Below are 17,577 nucleotides of genomic sequence, written 5' to 3'. Positions count from 1 at the left end.
TGAAACACTAGCTGTGCTGGTCCTGTTCCTGCTGGTCTTAGCGTGAAGATATAATATAGCCTTCCTCGATAAATGGGCTATCTAACACCGAAATAGTTTTTGAAATCGGACCAGTAGTTCCTGAGATTAGCGCGTTGAAACAAACAAAGAGTTTGTAATATTAGTATAGATTATATGCCAATACTCCAATAGCCAGACACAGGCCTGATATACGTACAGAATCAATTAATAGTCAGTCCGTCCAACAAACTATACGCTATACAAATATGACTTAAAGCGGCTAGAAACTGAATCAGTCCGTCCCAGCAAACTAAACTCTATACAAATATGACTAATACTCGGCTAGAAAGTGAAGCGGTATCAGATTAATCGCCAGCGTCCCCGCAGCCGCCGGTACCCACAATCCGATCAACTTACTTAGCAAACCCACTTAACGGAGCCTGATTGTGATTCAATATACTGCCTATTTTGAATCGCTGCTCTTTTTCTACTGATTTATTTTTAGCATTCAATAATTCTAGTATAGTATTAGAATTTAGGTGGAAAGAAAAATCTGCAGAGAATAATTCTTGAACTATGTAGACTATACAAAATGAAAGCTTATTTTATGTGCTTTGATTCAGGCGACAAAATACAACACACGTTGTTACATAAGAACACAATAATTTAAGTAGGTCTTCAAAAATGTTACCCATAGCAACATCTAATATTTAATAAATAAATCTACCTTTTTTATCCTACAATGGATTCTCAATCGCGGATTCCTGTTGTACATCTTCCAGATATTCGTATGTGGCTCCCATTAAGGGTAGATGTCCGCCCGTTATTCCGTCTATTAAAATACCTTTCAACCGTCTGACCTTTCCAAATTAAGTATTTTCTCACTCAACGCGAGAAATAGTAAAATACATCTATAAAAGAGAGAACCTTTTAAATTAACAATCCGTGCCAAAATTCCCGCGGAAACCTTTCATAGTATTTTTAATCTAATTTCACATACGAACTACGTAATCACCGGTGTTGTAGCTGAAAATTAATGTTCACCGACAAACAAATTTAATACAGATTAAATTACTCGCGGCGAACACTTAAACACTTTTATTTTGACGTAAACTTAATTCCGCCGTAAAATGTGGAACGGAGCACTTTATATTTGTAGGTGTTTAATGACTAAAGTTCAGACGGCCACGGCGATATAAAAAGCTTTAGATGTTTAGTGTTTTATGTTCAAATAAATATACGGGCATAAAGACAGCGAAGATAATTACAGCCGATAACTGCGGGCGCTCGATAGTGCGGACGGAAAAGTTGTTTCACAAGTATGTACACCAAATATATGTTACGAGACAAATTTCGTGAAAACTGACTAATAATTATAATACAAATATTTATCATCATATTGGATGATGGATATTAATATTCCTCGCACCCTGAAAATTTCGATGTAACTGGTTTTTCAGGTTTAGTTAGTTTTATTAGTTTTTAAAGGGTATCCACGACATACCTGAGCAATCTCCTTCCTCGTACAGCAGAAGTTGACAAAGGTGACGTTCACGAAGTCGCACCCGTGGCAGACCGTCACCGTCTTGTCCTCCAGCGAGTCCTGCGACCCGATCAGCACCACGTGCCGAATCTTTGGGTCCTGAAAAGAGTAACATATTAATTATTGAGTTCTAAAATATATTATACAAGTATTTAAAAGGAGGAGAGACATTTAACTGCGAGTGTAAGTGTAATTTTATTATTAACTAGCCGCGGGCTCTGGCGCCAACCGGGCTGATAAAAATGAAAATAAAAATAGGGTATGTGACTCCGGAAAATGTAGCTTTCAGTTGGTGAAATTTTTTTTTTAAATTGTCCAGTAGTTTTTGTTTCAAAATTTTACAAACATACATACAAAAACACCTCCATAGAATATTTGTTTAAACATTCCATTTCATGTTAAACATTGATAGCTGTCTGACGTCAGAGAATAGATGATTCAATTTCCCTAGAACCTGCAACAAGGCTTTTGAAAAAACCTTGAAACGTATAACAAACTTTGACACGTAATACTGGCTAACAATCTCTAGAACTTTCTTGTTGAAGACTCGATATCCCTACGGGGATCTCAAAAATTCATAGCCTGTATTTGTGAACATTCTTTATTATATGCATTGTTCATGTATTGAGAATATTCACTATATTACCCTGTAGACTTTATCGTCCGTTACAACATAGTGGTTTGGTGCCAAGACTGGTAGTAAGATTAAATATATAAAGTACCAAAGTACAATGTAGGTGATCACGTACAAGACCTGTCGCTCTTTCCGTGAAAAATGATTCCAATATTCCGTTCGGATTTATTGTAAGTCTCGGCTAATGTATGCTTAGCATTGCCATTCAACTGTGTAATATAAATTATATAATTTATTAATAAGAAGATAAATTGCGAACGCCCTACTCAATCTCGAGGCAATAACCTAATAGCTTTGCTATTAGGAAGGTAATGATTAATTCCTGGGAAAACGTAAAAACCTACTAATCTTAATCTAGTATTTATTTAGTATTAAAATAAAAGCCACACTGTGAAATGTCTATCTCTCTTTAATTCTTGATTTTCACCTTTTGAAATATTACTACAAACCTCAGTTTTATTTTTAAAGCCTAATTACGCCACTACAACAAAAACTAGCAGCATTACGTGTTCCTTAAATTTTTTAAAAATAAACTGAATTAGAGTAATAAATAAATCCAGATAAAAATCAGTTTTAAACTCGTATTCTGAAGCCTAACCTTCGTAGTCCAGTCTGTGGGGAAATGTAAAAGCCTCTGCTCTACAAAAGGTGGCGTAGAAAATGTTTTGAAACAATATTGTTTAGGTATAAAAGGTTAATAAAAATCCAAGTTTTCGACCTTGACGGACCCAGGCGCTAGCCGCCATCTTGAATTAAAGGTGCTAAAATTAGGTATATTTTAAATAACTTCTCAATTGTTTACTAAATCACAAAAGTGTCTATGAGGGGTTCAAAGAAGACAAAATTACCTACATTTTTTGCATACATGATTATTCTGTAAGTCTTAAAGGTAAAAAGTTACAAGCGACGGAAATAATAATATTTACAGAAATCATATAATATAAATTTTGTTTAAAAATTGTGCAGCTATCATTTTTTAATTCTTTTTGATGGCCCGGGCTGGTCAATGGTGGCTTCTTCATTATCGTCGCTGAAATTTTCTGTTTCATTGTCTGTATTTTTAGTTTCCAACCATGAAATTTCGTCGTCATCACAGTCTTCGGTATCTATCTGAATTTCTACTGCATTTTCACACAGCTGACCACTACAGAATCCACAAACAATAGAGCATTTTAATCCAGCTTTTCTGCAACTACATGCTTTGCTGCATCCTTTTTTACAGTGGCAAGAAATTACACTTAAAAGCATCTGAGGTGCTGCTTTCTCTGTCGTTGTTATTGGAGTGAGCCTATTGGTGTCATATCTCCAGCCCCAGTTTTCTGGACTTTTTTCAATTCCATACCATTTTTGGAGTTGGTGGTATGTCCTAAACGCATGATACCATGCAGCGTCCTTTGTTGGCGGCAAAGAAGCATGTTTAAATTTACTTTTTATTGATAACTAAGGATTCCTTATCCATGTCCCCCTTAGATCATTAAGTAATGGATAACACTCGCAGGCGTTTCCCCTTTTGCCGAGGTATAAGATTATTTTCATCGAAAAATCTTATCCTTTCATAAAAACTACTTGCGTAATCGATTACAAGCACTCTGCGTATTCGTAATACGTCGAACGGACGTCTGCGAGTGCTCCGCTAAAAATGCCGTTTTGTACTGTCAAGTCTTGCAGAAGCAATTCAAACATGTCGAATATTAAAAAAGATGGAATAACCTTTCATTTGTGTATATTTTTTTATTTTTTTAACGTACATTTCTAATAAAATGCAATTTCTAATAATCGTCGATGTATCGTTTAGCGATATGATCAAGAAAAATAATCGAGTCATGTTTACTCGATCATTGATGCGGCCCCACGAGACTATCATGGAAAGAAAATATACAAATTTAATCTTTATGAACTAGGAGATAAAGTTGAATTTAAAACGCCTTAATGAACCGCATTCCTTACGAGACTATCTTGTAAAGAAATACAAATTTAATCTTTATGACCTAAGTGATAAAGTTGAATTTAGAACGCGATATTGAACCCCACTCCACATGACTATCTTGGAATGAAATACAAATTTAATCTTTATTATCTTAGTGATAGAGTTGAATTTAAAAACTCGTCGCTTAAAAGGTCGTAAATTTTTACGACTTTCGTGACACAAATTATTTTTGTGAATGTGTGATTATGTTTCATTGTGTTTCATCAGTGTGAGTTACCCTCCCCGCACCAAAATCAGCAGAAAGTTTAGTTAGAACATTTGCCAGCGTACTCCATCCATTACTTAATGATCTAAGATGTCCCCTCTGTACAAAGTTACTAGAAAGCGTGCTCCAGCGTCTTCGATTTCTTCTGGTCATGACGACGAAATTTCATGGTTGGAAACTAAAAATACAGACAATGAAACAGAAAATTTCAGCGACGATAATGAAGAAGCCACCATTGACCAGCCCGGGCCATCAAAAAGAATTAAAAAATGATAGCTGCACAATTTTTAAACAAAATTAAAATTATATGATTTCTGTAAATATTATTATTTCTGTCACTTGTAGCTTTTTACCTTTAAGACTTACAGAATAATCATGTATGCAAAAAATGTAGGTAATTTTATCTTCTTTGAACCCCTCATAGACATTTTTGTGATTTAGTAAACAATTGAGAAGTTATTTAAAATATACCTAATTTTAGCACCTTTAATTCAAGATGGCGGCTAGCGCCTGGGTCCGTCAAGGTCGAAAACTTGGATTTTTATTAACCTTTCATACCTAAACAATATCGTTTCAAAACATTTTCTACGCCACCTTTTGTAGAGCATAAATACCTACAGACTGGATTATCGCTCGAATGTTGACATGTATTTTATTCACGCAAAACGTTTGCTCGCACGCCACGAGTCTTCATGAAATAATCATAAATACAGAACAGTGTTGTTTTATAGTCTATGTTTAACAATAGTACAGCAAATATTATTCTGAAGGGTCAATAAATTTCAGCGCTTACGACTGTGTCCTTAAACTCATTAACAAGACAAGAACGTGACTATGCTTGTCCAATATATCTAATTAATGGTTTGCCGAACTGTATTGGAAAACTTTAACCCTTTTCACGAAACATTTCGGCAACTAGACACCATGTACTTCATCTCTTTGAAAGCCATTTGTATTCGAATTTAGCCTACATTCAAAACAACGTAATTGTTTATTAAATTCTTCTCTTAATGGGAGTACTAATTATTATACTTTAAAAAGGCTTTATGCTATCTTGATCAGAATAAATCTTTCGCAGTAATGAAATCTTTTAAAATTATTTTCAACGCCCGTGGGCGGCATATTTACTACGAATTGGCAATACAAATCAAGGACCGAAATCAAAATACAATTTTATAGATCTTTTGGAAAATATTATTAACTACAACTTGTAGTTGCATTACAGTTTTTTAAACTAAAATAAAAATATCAAGTCTGATTATGAGCACCAAGTTAAGAAAAGCATTAATAAAATTTAATAAGTTATTGTGTTTGTTGTCACAATTAAACTTAAATGGAATTAAAACGAACTTAACAATACATTAAGATATATAGAATTTACTCGTTTTCTATATAAAATATTTATGAAACACTGTCGCTGTTTATTCCAGCATGCAGTATGGACTATGGAGATATCTTTGCATTTCTATTGAAGAACTCTATACTCAACTCTACATTTGTAAGATTTGCAGGCTTATGTAAAACTATGTTTTGTTAGTGGTATCTTTTACAATATAACTTACATTTAAAAGCTCGTTTCGCTGGTCGCTGATAAATAGTGAAGTATATTTTATTTACGGTAGGTAATATATTACTACCTCACACTAATCATCACTCATATTTATTGGCAAGGTTCATACTGGTTTTAAAACAGCCTATAAAACACATACTTAGCAATAAATAAATTTGAGTATATACTGGATTTTCATAGGTCCTACGGATGCTGAAATGTTTTCTTGTATAATTCAAACATATACATAATAAAATCTATACATATAATTAAATCGTAGGCAAGTCAAAACTGAACATTGAATATTTTTTGTAAAGAATACTTGGGGTGTGATCTTCATACAATAGATACCAAAGCCAATAATATAGTTTTTAAAATTTTTGTCTGTTTGTCTGGAACTATGCGGCTTATTCTTAACCTCAGCGGACGAAGCCGCTGGCGGAAAGTTAGTAATAATATAAAATCCTAGACCAGCCCACTCAATCCTACAAGTCATGTCACTTATAATTCGCTAATTCGGTCTGACTGCATCCAACCAACGCATCTTCGTCTCCTACGTAACACCCGACTAGAATCTTTTTATGTTCAAGGCAGACAATTTGCTTATCTGTCTGCTCCTATAATTATACACTCCGACGATCTTATCGACCGTTGTAGTGATAATTCGGAATTGCTAGACGTAATTGTTCAGAAGATAGTTTCGATTTCCATACAAATTGTGAATTCAACAAAGCAAGTATAGGAATAATGATAGAATTTACATTCCAGGCTCATTCTCTACAAAGAACATGCCTCTGTTGAATTTGTGTAAAAAATAACAATTTTGCTATTTCAAAAATATAATTTTTTGTTCTTTTATTGAATGCTTGCTGCGTTCCAGTTCAGTACTTTTCGTCAGAAAATAACAAGTCAACATCCAATTAAAATAACATACACATCTAAAAATCAAAACTTTATTATTCATTTGAACTTTCACTAAAAGTGTAAATACATATTTTGTTTCTACTACCAAACCAAAATCACCTACGCGCTATTATTCATATAATTTTCATTCTCCGAGAGAATAATAAATAATATTTACTTCAACGACTATGAAGCGTATGTGCAGGTCCACACTGCGAGCCTAGCGCGGTTGCGACGGCGGGCGCGAAATATCAAACGTATGAAACGCGCCTTTGCGTCCACATTGAAATAACTATGGCGGAAGCCTAGTGCGACGGTAATGAGCGAGCCAGCGCGCGTAGTTTTCAAACTCTCCTATCCGCGCGTTCTGGCCACACTACGGGCCTAGTCAGCAAGCGACCCAATGCGCGGACGGCGGGGGTAACAAACCAGTTCGGTCTTGTCGCTCGACTTCTTATATTATATCCTTTAGTGTGCGTCCACACTGAATGCGCGGTGGCGGCGGCCTAGGCGGGCGCGACGAGCGGGCGCTCGCGGTGGCCACACCGACGCGCGAGCTCAAGTAGCGGTTCGACGTTTTTCGGGTGTTGCAAACTTTGGACGATTTGCTATTTTTACTGGACAGTCCGATTTTGAGATGAGATCATTTTAGAAGTTGTACACGAAATAAATAAAACAGAGGAATAACGGGTGAATCTTATATGAAGAATTGAGATTATACCCTACAAAATTACTGTGGTGTATATAAGTGTTTTAGATTGAATCGCACTTATAAATAAAGAAGTTTCACTTCAACAATTAAGTATTTACCGCTATTTTACGAAAAACAATAAAGGATATAATATAAGAAATCGAGCGACAAGACCGAACTGGTTTGATACCCCCGCCGTCCGCGCATTGGGTCGCTTGCTGACTAGGCCCGTAGTGTGGCCAGAACGCGCGGATAGGAGAGTTTGAAAACTACGCGCGCTGGCTCGCTCATTACCGTCGCACTAGGCTTCCGCCATAGTCATTTCAATGTGGACGCAAAGGCGCGTTTCATACGTTTGATATTTCGCGCCCGCCGTCGCAACCGCGCTAGGCTCGCAGTGTGGACCTGCACTTATTGTTTTTCGTAAAATAGCGGTAAATACATAATTGTTGAAGTGAACCTTCTTTATTAATAAGTGCGATTCAATCTAAAACACTTATATACACCACAGTAATTTTGTAGGGTATAATCTCAATTCTTCATATAAGATTCACCCGTTATTCCTCTGTTTTATTTATTTCGTGTACAACTTCTATAATGATCTCATCTCAAAATCGGACTGTCCAGTAAAAATAGCAAATCGTCCAAAGTTTGCAACACCCGAAAAACGTCGAACCGCTACTTGAGCTCGCGCGTCGGTGTGGCCACCGCGAGCGCCCGCTCGTCGCGCCCGCCTAGGCCGCCGCCACCGCGCATTCAGTGTGGACGCACACTATGTGATACATTAAGGCATTAAGACCGTAATCAAATAGGATAATGTAATATCCATTAGGCGGGTTCACACAGAGCGAACAGCCTCGCGAAACAATTCTGCCCGAAGCAACTCGGTCTGTGTGGACCTGGCTCGGCCGGGGAAAGCGCGCGTGCTGTCATTTTTAGTAATCAAAAAGGATAATGTGGTATCATGCAATCATTGTAAGGCATTAAAACCGTAATCAAACAAATCTATTAGGCGGTTCCAAACACCTGCCTCACGCATAAATTTCGCGAGGCTCCGCGCTCTGTGTAGACGCGGTTCGGCGCGTGTGCTATTATTTTCCTCGACCGAGCCACGTCCATAAGGCGCGGGTCAAACACAAGCGGTGCGGGCGCGGGCGTGCCATAAGCGCGCCTCTTCAATCTGTTTTGCACCACATCCTTCTTATACATTTTGTATGAAAGAATTTTGGACAGGCGTCGAGGCGGCACGCCACCGTTGCGCCGCGGGCGTACCGCAGGCGTACCGCAGGCGCGCTTCCCCCATCGCATCCAAATAGAGGTCAATTCACGGTCATACACAATCAAAAACAAATCGGGTGGTAGGAGACGGTAGCCTGTCAGTCAAAAATGTGTTCTCTCTGTGTGGAATTATATAGAGCTGCTATTACATACCCTTCTTCGTTTTGTTTTTAAAGGTGAATTGAATTAATCGATGAAATGATTTACACAGGTGATGGCAGTAGGGAAAGTGAAAATGAAGAAGAGCATAATGAAAGTTCCCATGTATTTACAATGTCAGAAATAAAGATAATCCTGATTTTGATTGTGTTTTTTATTTATTTGTAATTGTAATAATATTGTGGAATGATCAGTACTGTAAATACTTTTGAACTGAGATTTTAATGATAAGATTTATATGGTTTAAATGTAAACCTGTGTTTGAAAACCATATTTTATCTATACTAATATTATAAAGAGGAAAGGTTTGTATGTATGTATGTATGTATGTATGTATGTATGTATGTATGGTTTTCACGCATAAACTAGGTACTGGACCGATTTTGATGAAATTTGGCACAGATAATCTTTAGACCCTGAGAAAGAACATAGACTACCTTTTATTGCGAAATATGTACCACGGGCGAAGCCGGGGTGGACCGCTAGTACAATATAAATTTTGTGTTATTTTAACCTTCTTTTCTTCCATCATTACACCAGTACAACTTTAAAATTACTTTAAAAGTACTATAAAATTTTCCAAGTAAATTCCAACATTTTCAACAAAGATATATTTGCAATCGTGGGGTTATCCTCGCTATTTACTTACAAGGAATTATCAAAACAAAATCGTTACTTTCAAATTAATGTTAATCTCTTTTAGCACAAAAAACATAATTTTACTAAATTATGCATGAAGAAAATGCATTTAACCACTCTATATAAATATCATTTTCGGACGCCAACAGCGCGCCCGATGCGCGCCGCGCCGCTTGTATATGTCCCGCGCCTAATGTCCGAGCCACTCTATATTGACCGAGCTATTTCGCGCGGCAATTGTTTTGCGAGGCTGCTCGCTCTGCGTGAACCAGCCTAATGACTAGACCTATCAACTTCCACTCCGACTAGACATGTTGGGTATGATCTGCTTATTCAGTTTAATGGGCCGTCGTAATATAACAGATGATTATAATCTGTGTTACGTATACCTATAGGATTATTAACGAGAAAATCCTGTAGTAATTTCTGAAAATTTTAAACAGATTTTTCTATTTTCATTTATATAAGAGATTTTGCTAAAATACCATGGATATAATTTTAATTAAATATTATAAATTTAACATGATACACAAAGCAGTAGAATTGCTAAAAACATGAGCTATTTAAAGAATAAGTATACTTAATTATTATTTACGTGTATATTTTATCTCAGTATTGCAGAATAATTGCAAAACTCATAAAAATATTAAAAGCGTCAAATATACCATTACAAAAAATTAAAGTACACTGGTCTTTTTGATCCATTGCCAAAGTCACTGTATCTTATCTGCATTATCATAAAAATACATATTAATTTTACCAAACCCATATATCAATAAATACATTTATGCAATAAAAATTTTAAACTTATTTCCAGTTTACGTAAAATGAAAACTAAACTAATTTTCTTTAGAAACATGTAATTTTCTGAATGACGTAGAAGGTAAACACCGTAGCGCTACGCGATACCCGTTACTGCTACGGCGTAGATAACCACGCGTTGAAAGCTGTATGCGTAGCAATATGTGTCCAATGTTATGAAAAACTTAATAAGATACTTCACGTTATATCTGTTTTTTTATGAATATAAGAACCTATTAAATACAATTATATACAAATAGACTAAAATCATCAAACATTTCTCAACACAACAAAATTTGAACCTTCCTACTTTTTCAAGAAGAGAGAGAAGGCAAGAATCAACGGCAAGAATATAATATAGAAAAAGTAAATGCATAGTTCAACCATTTACCATCATGGTCTTGAATATTAATGCATCCGCGCACTTAGCACGCTAAGTGAAAAGTGTACCTATAGTTAAGGACCCATTATCCGACCATTGAAAAGAGGAAAAAATATATTTTAGAGCACTAAGATTTCTAGAGTAACGGTATTACCGGAGTTTCTGAGAACAAAATCGTGATTGATTGAGAGATTCTTTTCAAAATGACCTTTAAAAAGCTATAGTTACTTCATTTGATCGATTTTTACATCTTTTAATAAAATATGAACAGATTTATTTCTAAAAAAAAAATTTGAAGGCTGATAGGCAATCAAACTAACTCGCAATGTTTACATGCATAAAAAATGAGCTACTAAATTACTAGCTAAAATATTACACCATCAAAAACAATTAACTACAACAACATCCTACATTACTTGATTAAGACTAAACTATGGCAAGAGTAGTTAATTTTCATTTCGCCTAATTTATTTGCATCACATAAACCGACCTAAGGTAAACCGGGTCCACCACAACATATTGCCTTCGTGTATTTACAGAATCTGTGCAAATTCAATCACGGCTGAGCCATCGAGCATACAGTACGAATAGTTAAACCACGTTTAATCAAGCGTAGACTACGTATAAGTTAAACCACGTTCGATCAAGCATAGATTACGTATAAGTTAAACCATGTTTGATCAAGCATGGATTACGTATAGTTAAACCACGTTTAATCAAGCATGGTTTACGTATAGTTAAACAACGTTTAGCGTAGCCAGCGTGCGACGTCGCAATACCTCTTAACCGCCGGTTTACCGATCGATCTATCTGAACATTTCAGGTTGTGTTAGTCCGCACTAATATTCTAAATATACCTCTGTTACTATTGGTTACGTTACAAACATTGTTTCCCTAAATAATTATTATTAGCTTAACCATTTTCCGAAATGTATTTGACCGAAGAAATCAGTCAAACATACAGTAAATGGGTTCAGGAGTAGGATAAAGAAGAGGTGGCGTTTTAGGGCCGATTTTTTCAATGCTTGGATAAAACTTATCCGTCCAATAAAATATTAAAATGTCACGTAAACTGTCAAATACGGGCAATTAGAATACGTTTTTAAAATGTATACGTTATACGTAACGTCGAATAATGTATTTATACATTATTCAACGAATAAGTTTTATCCAAGCATTGAAAAATCGGCCCTTAATAAAATTGTACAAACAGGAAAACCTTAAAACTTACAGAAAAGACAACTTATTTGGCGGCCTTATCACTTATTAGTGATCTCTTCCAAGCAACCACGGTAAAAGGTAACAAGCAGAAGAATAGCAAGCAGCGTTTATTTCCAATGAATAAAAATATATTAAAGCCTAAAATCCAAACATAACCAATACCGAAAATAAACCGCAACAAGATAACCTCATAACAAGTGATGCTTGTAACGCTATTACTGTAACACTGTTGCCATTTTCGGAAATGTTTCGGTGCACAAAACTCGGAAGGCAATCACTATTATCGGCGAAACAAAGGCCATATTTTGTGACCCTACACACGCTAACCTTTGTGGTATTATTGGAGCTATATCGATTTTCTTTTTAAGTGTAGAAGTTATAAATACAAAGAAACGTTTAAATCAACTGAATATTTTAATAACAAATTACATATTAGATGTAATTTTTTTAAAGTACTAGCGGTCCGCTGCGGCTTCGCCCGTGGTACATGTTTACGTTTTCTCTCCATAAGAAACATCCTCGTTTTTCAAGGAATATTATAAAAAAGAATTAACGAAATCGGTTGAGCTGTTCTCGAGTTTTGCGCTTACCAACACATTTTGCGATTCATTTTTATATATAAGATTACGATAATCTTAATGAATAACAAATAAATTTCCACTATTTCCACGTTTCCACAATGTAGGTCATGCTATACAGATACACATATCTATAACTTGCCATCTGTTCACAATTTATCGTGGTAATGTAAGCATATCCGATGCAGATTTCACAGAAGCAAGTTCGGTTGGGTTCTCATATACATTATCGTATAAGAATACCAGGAAACATGAATAAAATAATATATTAAGCGGAAGAAAATGTCACCGAATACAAAATTATAGACAATCATACAGGTATTATTGAAATAATACTGAAATAATAATAAGGGTTGAACACCATTACTACCTATTTAAAAATTATCAAAAGTGATACTTCTAAATCACAACGGCACAACCTGCAACCTCGCCGCATATGATCAGCAAAAAAGCTCAACACATTCACACGTTAACCCCTCTAATCTCACAACAAACAGCAATAGCGAATCATGTACCGTCAGCAACGACACAACGTAAATCTAAATACGCCCCGGGCGGCGATAGGTAAACTTCATTACCAATTAAACCTACTTCAAAAAAATACTTCTAGGCGTTCAACACCACAACCTACAACCTCGCCGCGTACGATCAGCAAAACAGCGCAACACAGTCACACGTAACTGCCCATAATCCCACAACAAACATCGCGATCTGTACCAAACCGTGTACCGTCAGCAACACAACGTACTCACGCACGGGCGGCCGCGGCGGTGCCATACGTTTTTATTACGTCTTTATAAGCGACCGCATAACCGTACACGTATGTTTGTATAAGCATCGCTCGTTTTATGTCCTTGGAAAACTTTGCTTGCATCACACCTATATAAACTTCGAGAAATAAACTTTTTTTTTTGAAAATTTAAAAAAAAGTTTTGTAATAATTTTATGACTATTTTTAAGCTGATCGAGGTATTTTTATAAAATGCAAACTATTTTTGAATTATGTGAGGTTAACGAACGGCAATGATTAAAAAATAACTCCAGACATTACATAAATAATAGTCCATAAAATAAAACGCGATCTAACTCTTTAATTAATATTTTTCAACATTTCAAAATGACGATAACTCCAATGTCCTATTGATATTTTAAATAGATTCCGAATTGCGAATTAAATGATTAATGGCTTCTTCAAATACTTTCAACTCGGTTAAAATAAATGAGTGCCTTCAAAGCTTAATATTGTAGTCTCTGTTTTATCAAAATTCTCACTCATAAAGTGTTATATAACAATATGTCCTTTTGATTTTAACGAAATAGCTTCTTTCAAGTGCAGCAGAAAAGTATGGATGCAAGGTCTTGATTATACTCAGACTGAAGAGATCTTGAAACTGGAAGTATAGAGCACTATCTAAATTACTCACACACACACACACACACCCACACACCCACACACACACCCACACATGCACCCACACACACGCCCACACACAAACACACATATACACATACACATGCATGTTTAAGAGTGAGATTTATTTAATTTATATGGTATAATTATTAAAAATTTGTTTTTTTTTTGCAAAACTACCGAACTGATAAAATTATTTTATAGCTGTAACGAAAACTGGCTGTATCTATCGAATATGTTGAAAATTTTTGCTCTACGTGTATTTTAAACCCCAATAAAATAAGAGACAATTTTTAACATTGATATACTTAAAACTCATACTGAAACGTTTATAATTTATATATTCGAATAAAATAATATTTGCTTTACTAAAACTTTAAACAACAAATTCAATATTTTTGATGGCAGTTTATATATAAAACTAGCTTTCCGCCCGCGGCTTCGCCCGCATTGTCTAAAACATATTAAATTATATACTAAAACCTTCCTCTTGAATCACTCTATCTATTAAAAAAAATCGCATCAAAATCCGTTGAGTATTTTTAAAGATTTAAGCATACATAGGGACATAGGGACAGATAAAGCGACTTTGTTTTATACTATGTATAGTGATTATGATTTATTATTACTTATATAAATAAACAAACATAATATAAAGAACAAAACAAATAAAGAGAACATATCGTAATTTGGGGCATACAAAACCGTGATACCAAACACCACAGGGGAGTATAAACACGGTACGGACAATGCCGTATCATCTATTTTTATTACGTCTTTATTGGTGTGCGACACTACACATACAATAATGTATGTATGTTTATATTTGTATGATTTATATCAATTTTCAGCTATTTGGCTCATCTCTATGTGTCACAGCTGAATTCATAGTATGAATGGATGTTTTGCATGTTAGAGCAGGCTCCAAGGAGATGTTCGTTTGCAAAAATCGCGGACCTAAATCTGACTTCTGATATATATTGTATAGATCCCAGACATCCTATAGACAGATGTTGCCAACCAGTTTTGTGGTCCCCCTGCCCGCACCCCGGTAATTAAATATGGCATACAAAGAAAAAAATAAAAAATTCCAAAACATGCCGTGTGGGGTATCAAATGAAAGAGCTTATTGAGTAGATCACGAATATATAGCATACTATATACATTTCTTACACTTCCTCTAAGATTTTTTAGAAAATTTACGAAAATGGTCCATTTTTGAGTTAACTTTAAACCACTATAGATTGAAAACTCATGAATATATTTTTTAAATTATTATTTTAAATAATTAACAACAGTCCATTGTTTATGATTCAATAGTTCGTAATATAATATAAGTGAGCTATGTGGTGGATTTGATGAAAATAACTATATACTATATGAACTTGAAAATATACTAGCCATCTTTGAATGCTCCCCCCACTCCCCCATGCAACTATTTCACTGTACGAAATATTGAATCGTAAACAATGGACTATTGTTAATTATTTAAAATAATAATTTAAAAAATATATTCATGAGTTTTCAATCTATAGTGGTTTAAAGTTAACTCAAAAATGGACCATTTTCGTAAATTTTCTAAAAAATCTTAGAGAAAGTGTAAGAAATGTATATAGTATGCTATATATTCGTGATCTACTCAATAAGTTCTTTCATTTGATACCCCACACGGCATGTTTTGGAAATTTTTATTTTTTTCTTTGTATGCCATATTTAATTACCGGGGTGCGGGCAGGGGGACCACAAAACTGGTTGGCAACATCTGTCTATAGGATGTCTGGGATCTATACAATATATATCAGAAGTCAGATTTAGGTCCGCGATTTTTGCAAACGAAACTCCACTGAGAGTCCGGTCTATGTATCCAATCGAAATTATTACTTTGTGCCGTTGACAAAATTTAAGATTATGTCTTTCATTCAAGGTGTTACTTGTAGGTCGAATTATTTGTATAAGAGCCTATTTTTCAATCTTTGGTTAAAACTTACACAATAACCTGAAAATTACATCTGTAAAATATCAATACACATTTCTGAAAGAGTTGTTCAATACGATATTAGACGAATAAGTTTTAGCCAAGAATTGGAAAATCAGCCCAAATATGTAAGTAAATATGCAGGAGACGTTCAATCCCTGTTAATATTTTTAATACAAAAGTAACTCTGAAGGGAGTTCACCGGTAATTAGATCGAATCTTGGAAAACTCCATACATCACTTTTGGTTACAAATCAAAATTCTATGAAAAACGGATATCAAACAAGTCCTTATATGAAAAATATACGAGTGAAGCGACACGGAAATATAATTAAAATCTATTTTAGGTACATTAAATATTTATTGCTCAGTTTATTTCAACACTGAATTTATAGTCTAGAAATTCATAAAATACATTTCAGGAACCATTAACATAAAGCAAGTAATCCTAATAAGCTATAAATCAATACATATTTGGTATGCAACTACCGCGGACAATGTAGTGTGAGGGAATAATTAAGCTCTTCGAATGCAGGCTGCAGCCTACTGAATAGTGTAGTACGCTCGATTGAGGGTGAATACTTCACATACAATAATTATTATAGATATCGATTGTAAATCGATGCAAAATAGTGTACCAAAATTTGATCAACTTACGTAATTAATGAATTTGATTAAAGTTCATGTATTGTTATTTATTTTAATTGAAATTGAAACAAAATATCCTGCATACGTCTCCAATTAATTATTTACGTGTCGAGTTATGGTCCAATCAACGACGCACGAATTAAAATATTTCAGTCACAATACGATAAAAAGGCGCTATTAGTCCAATTCTGTTTAAGAAACAATATTTACTCCATACTCTTTATACATAATACAATACAAAAACATTGAAGAGTTCAAGATACTCCGTCGAGCGAACGTGATGCCCCATATATTAGCTATCAGCAACACAACTCAAAAATGATGAACGTTGTTTTGATTAACTTTTCGCTGAAACAACGCCTTACATGCATACGCTATACCCTGTTTACCGCACGGATAAATTAAAGCGTGGGAACGGAAAGTAATGATCATATAATAAACCGCGTAACGCAGCCACCGGACAATAAATGAGGAAACGACGCGTTAAAAATAACATCTTTCTCGAAGCGGTCTTATGAATAATTCTAACTAAATTTACTCTAACGTCATCTGAACGCAGTTTCGGGATCCGCTTCGCTGAATTTGGAATCGCACAATGGCGATATTTTGGTTATCTTAATGCGAATCGACTGGATTAGGTATTTTGGAATGAACGGGCTGGTTAAGCTCACTTTATGAGCGCGGTTAGTTTTGCCAGTCACGCTTTCAATGCGCTAATCAGTGCTTGTACATCAGAGTCGTAAAATATTAACAATGGGTTAACGCCAAATGTTAATAATATACGAATCCCTGACCATAACTTCATTCTATTCCAATCCTAAACAAATCCTTAAGCATGTCACACCACACAGCACACCTGCGTTCATAATCGTTCGAACAGTGCATGTATTACTATCTAATCGTTACGCCTCTGCACAAGCTCTGACAAAAAATCTGTTTTCATCAAACAGTTACAAAAGCCACGGTGTTATTT

General features: G+C 35.1%; 1 protein-coding gene across 1 annotated transcript in view; it reads right to left on the bottom strand.

Annotated features, from left to right (window-relative positions):
• Positions 1–17,577, bottom strand: part of Plc21C (Phospholipase C at 21C) — a 91,047-nt gene that overhangs the window by 60,226 nt on the left and 13,244 nt on the right. Inside the window, exon 3 of the mRNA XM_090120348.1 lies at positions 1,505–1,642. Within this exon, the coding sequence (XP_089976474.1) occupies positions 1,505–1,642 (138 nt within the window). The remainder of the gene's footprint in view (positions 1–1,504; positions 1,643–17,577) is intronic.

Source organism: Colias eurytheme, chromosome 4 (assembly GCF_061535395.1).
Source record: "Colias eurytheme isolate Ceu_HAF_F1 chromosome 4, ilColEury1 Martin Lab GWU primary, whole genome shotgun sequence".
NCBI classification, from domain to species: domain Eukaryota; kingdom Metazoa; phylum Arthropoda; class Insecta; order Lepidoptera; family Pieridae; genus Colias; species Colias eurytheme.
Note: the sequence above shows the minus strand (reverse complement) of the source record. Positions and strands in the feature narration are given on the sequence as shown.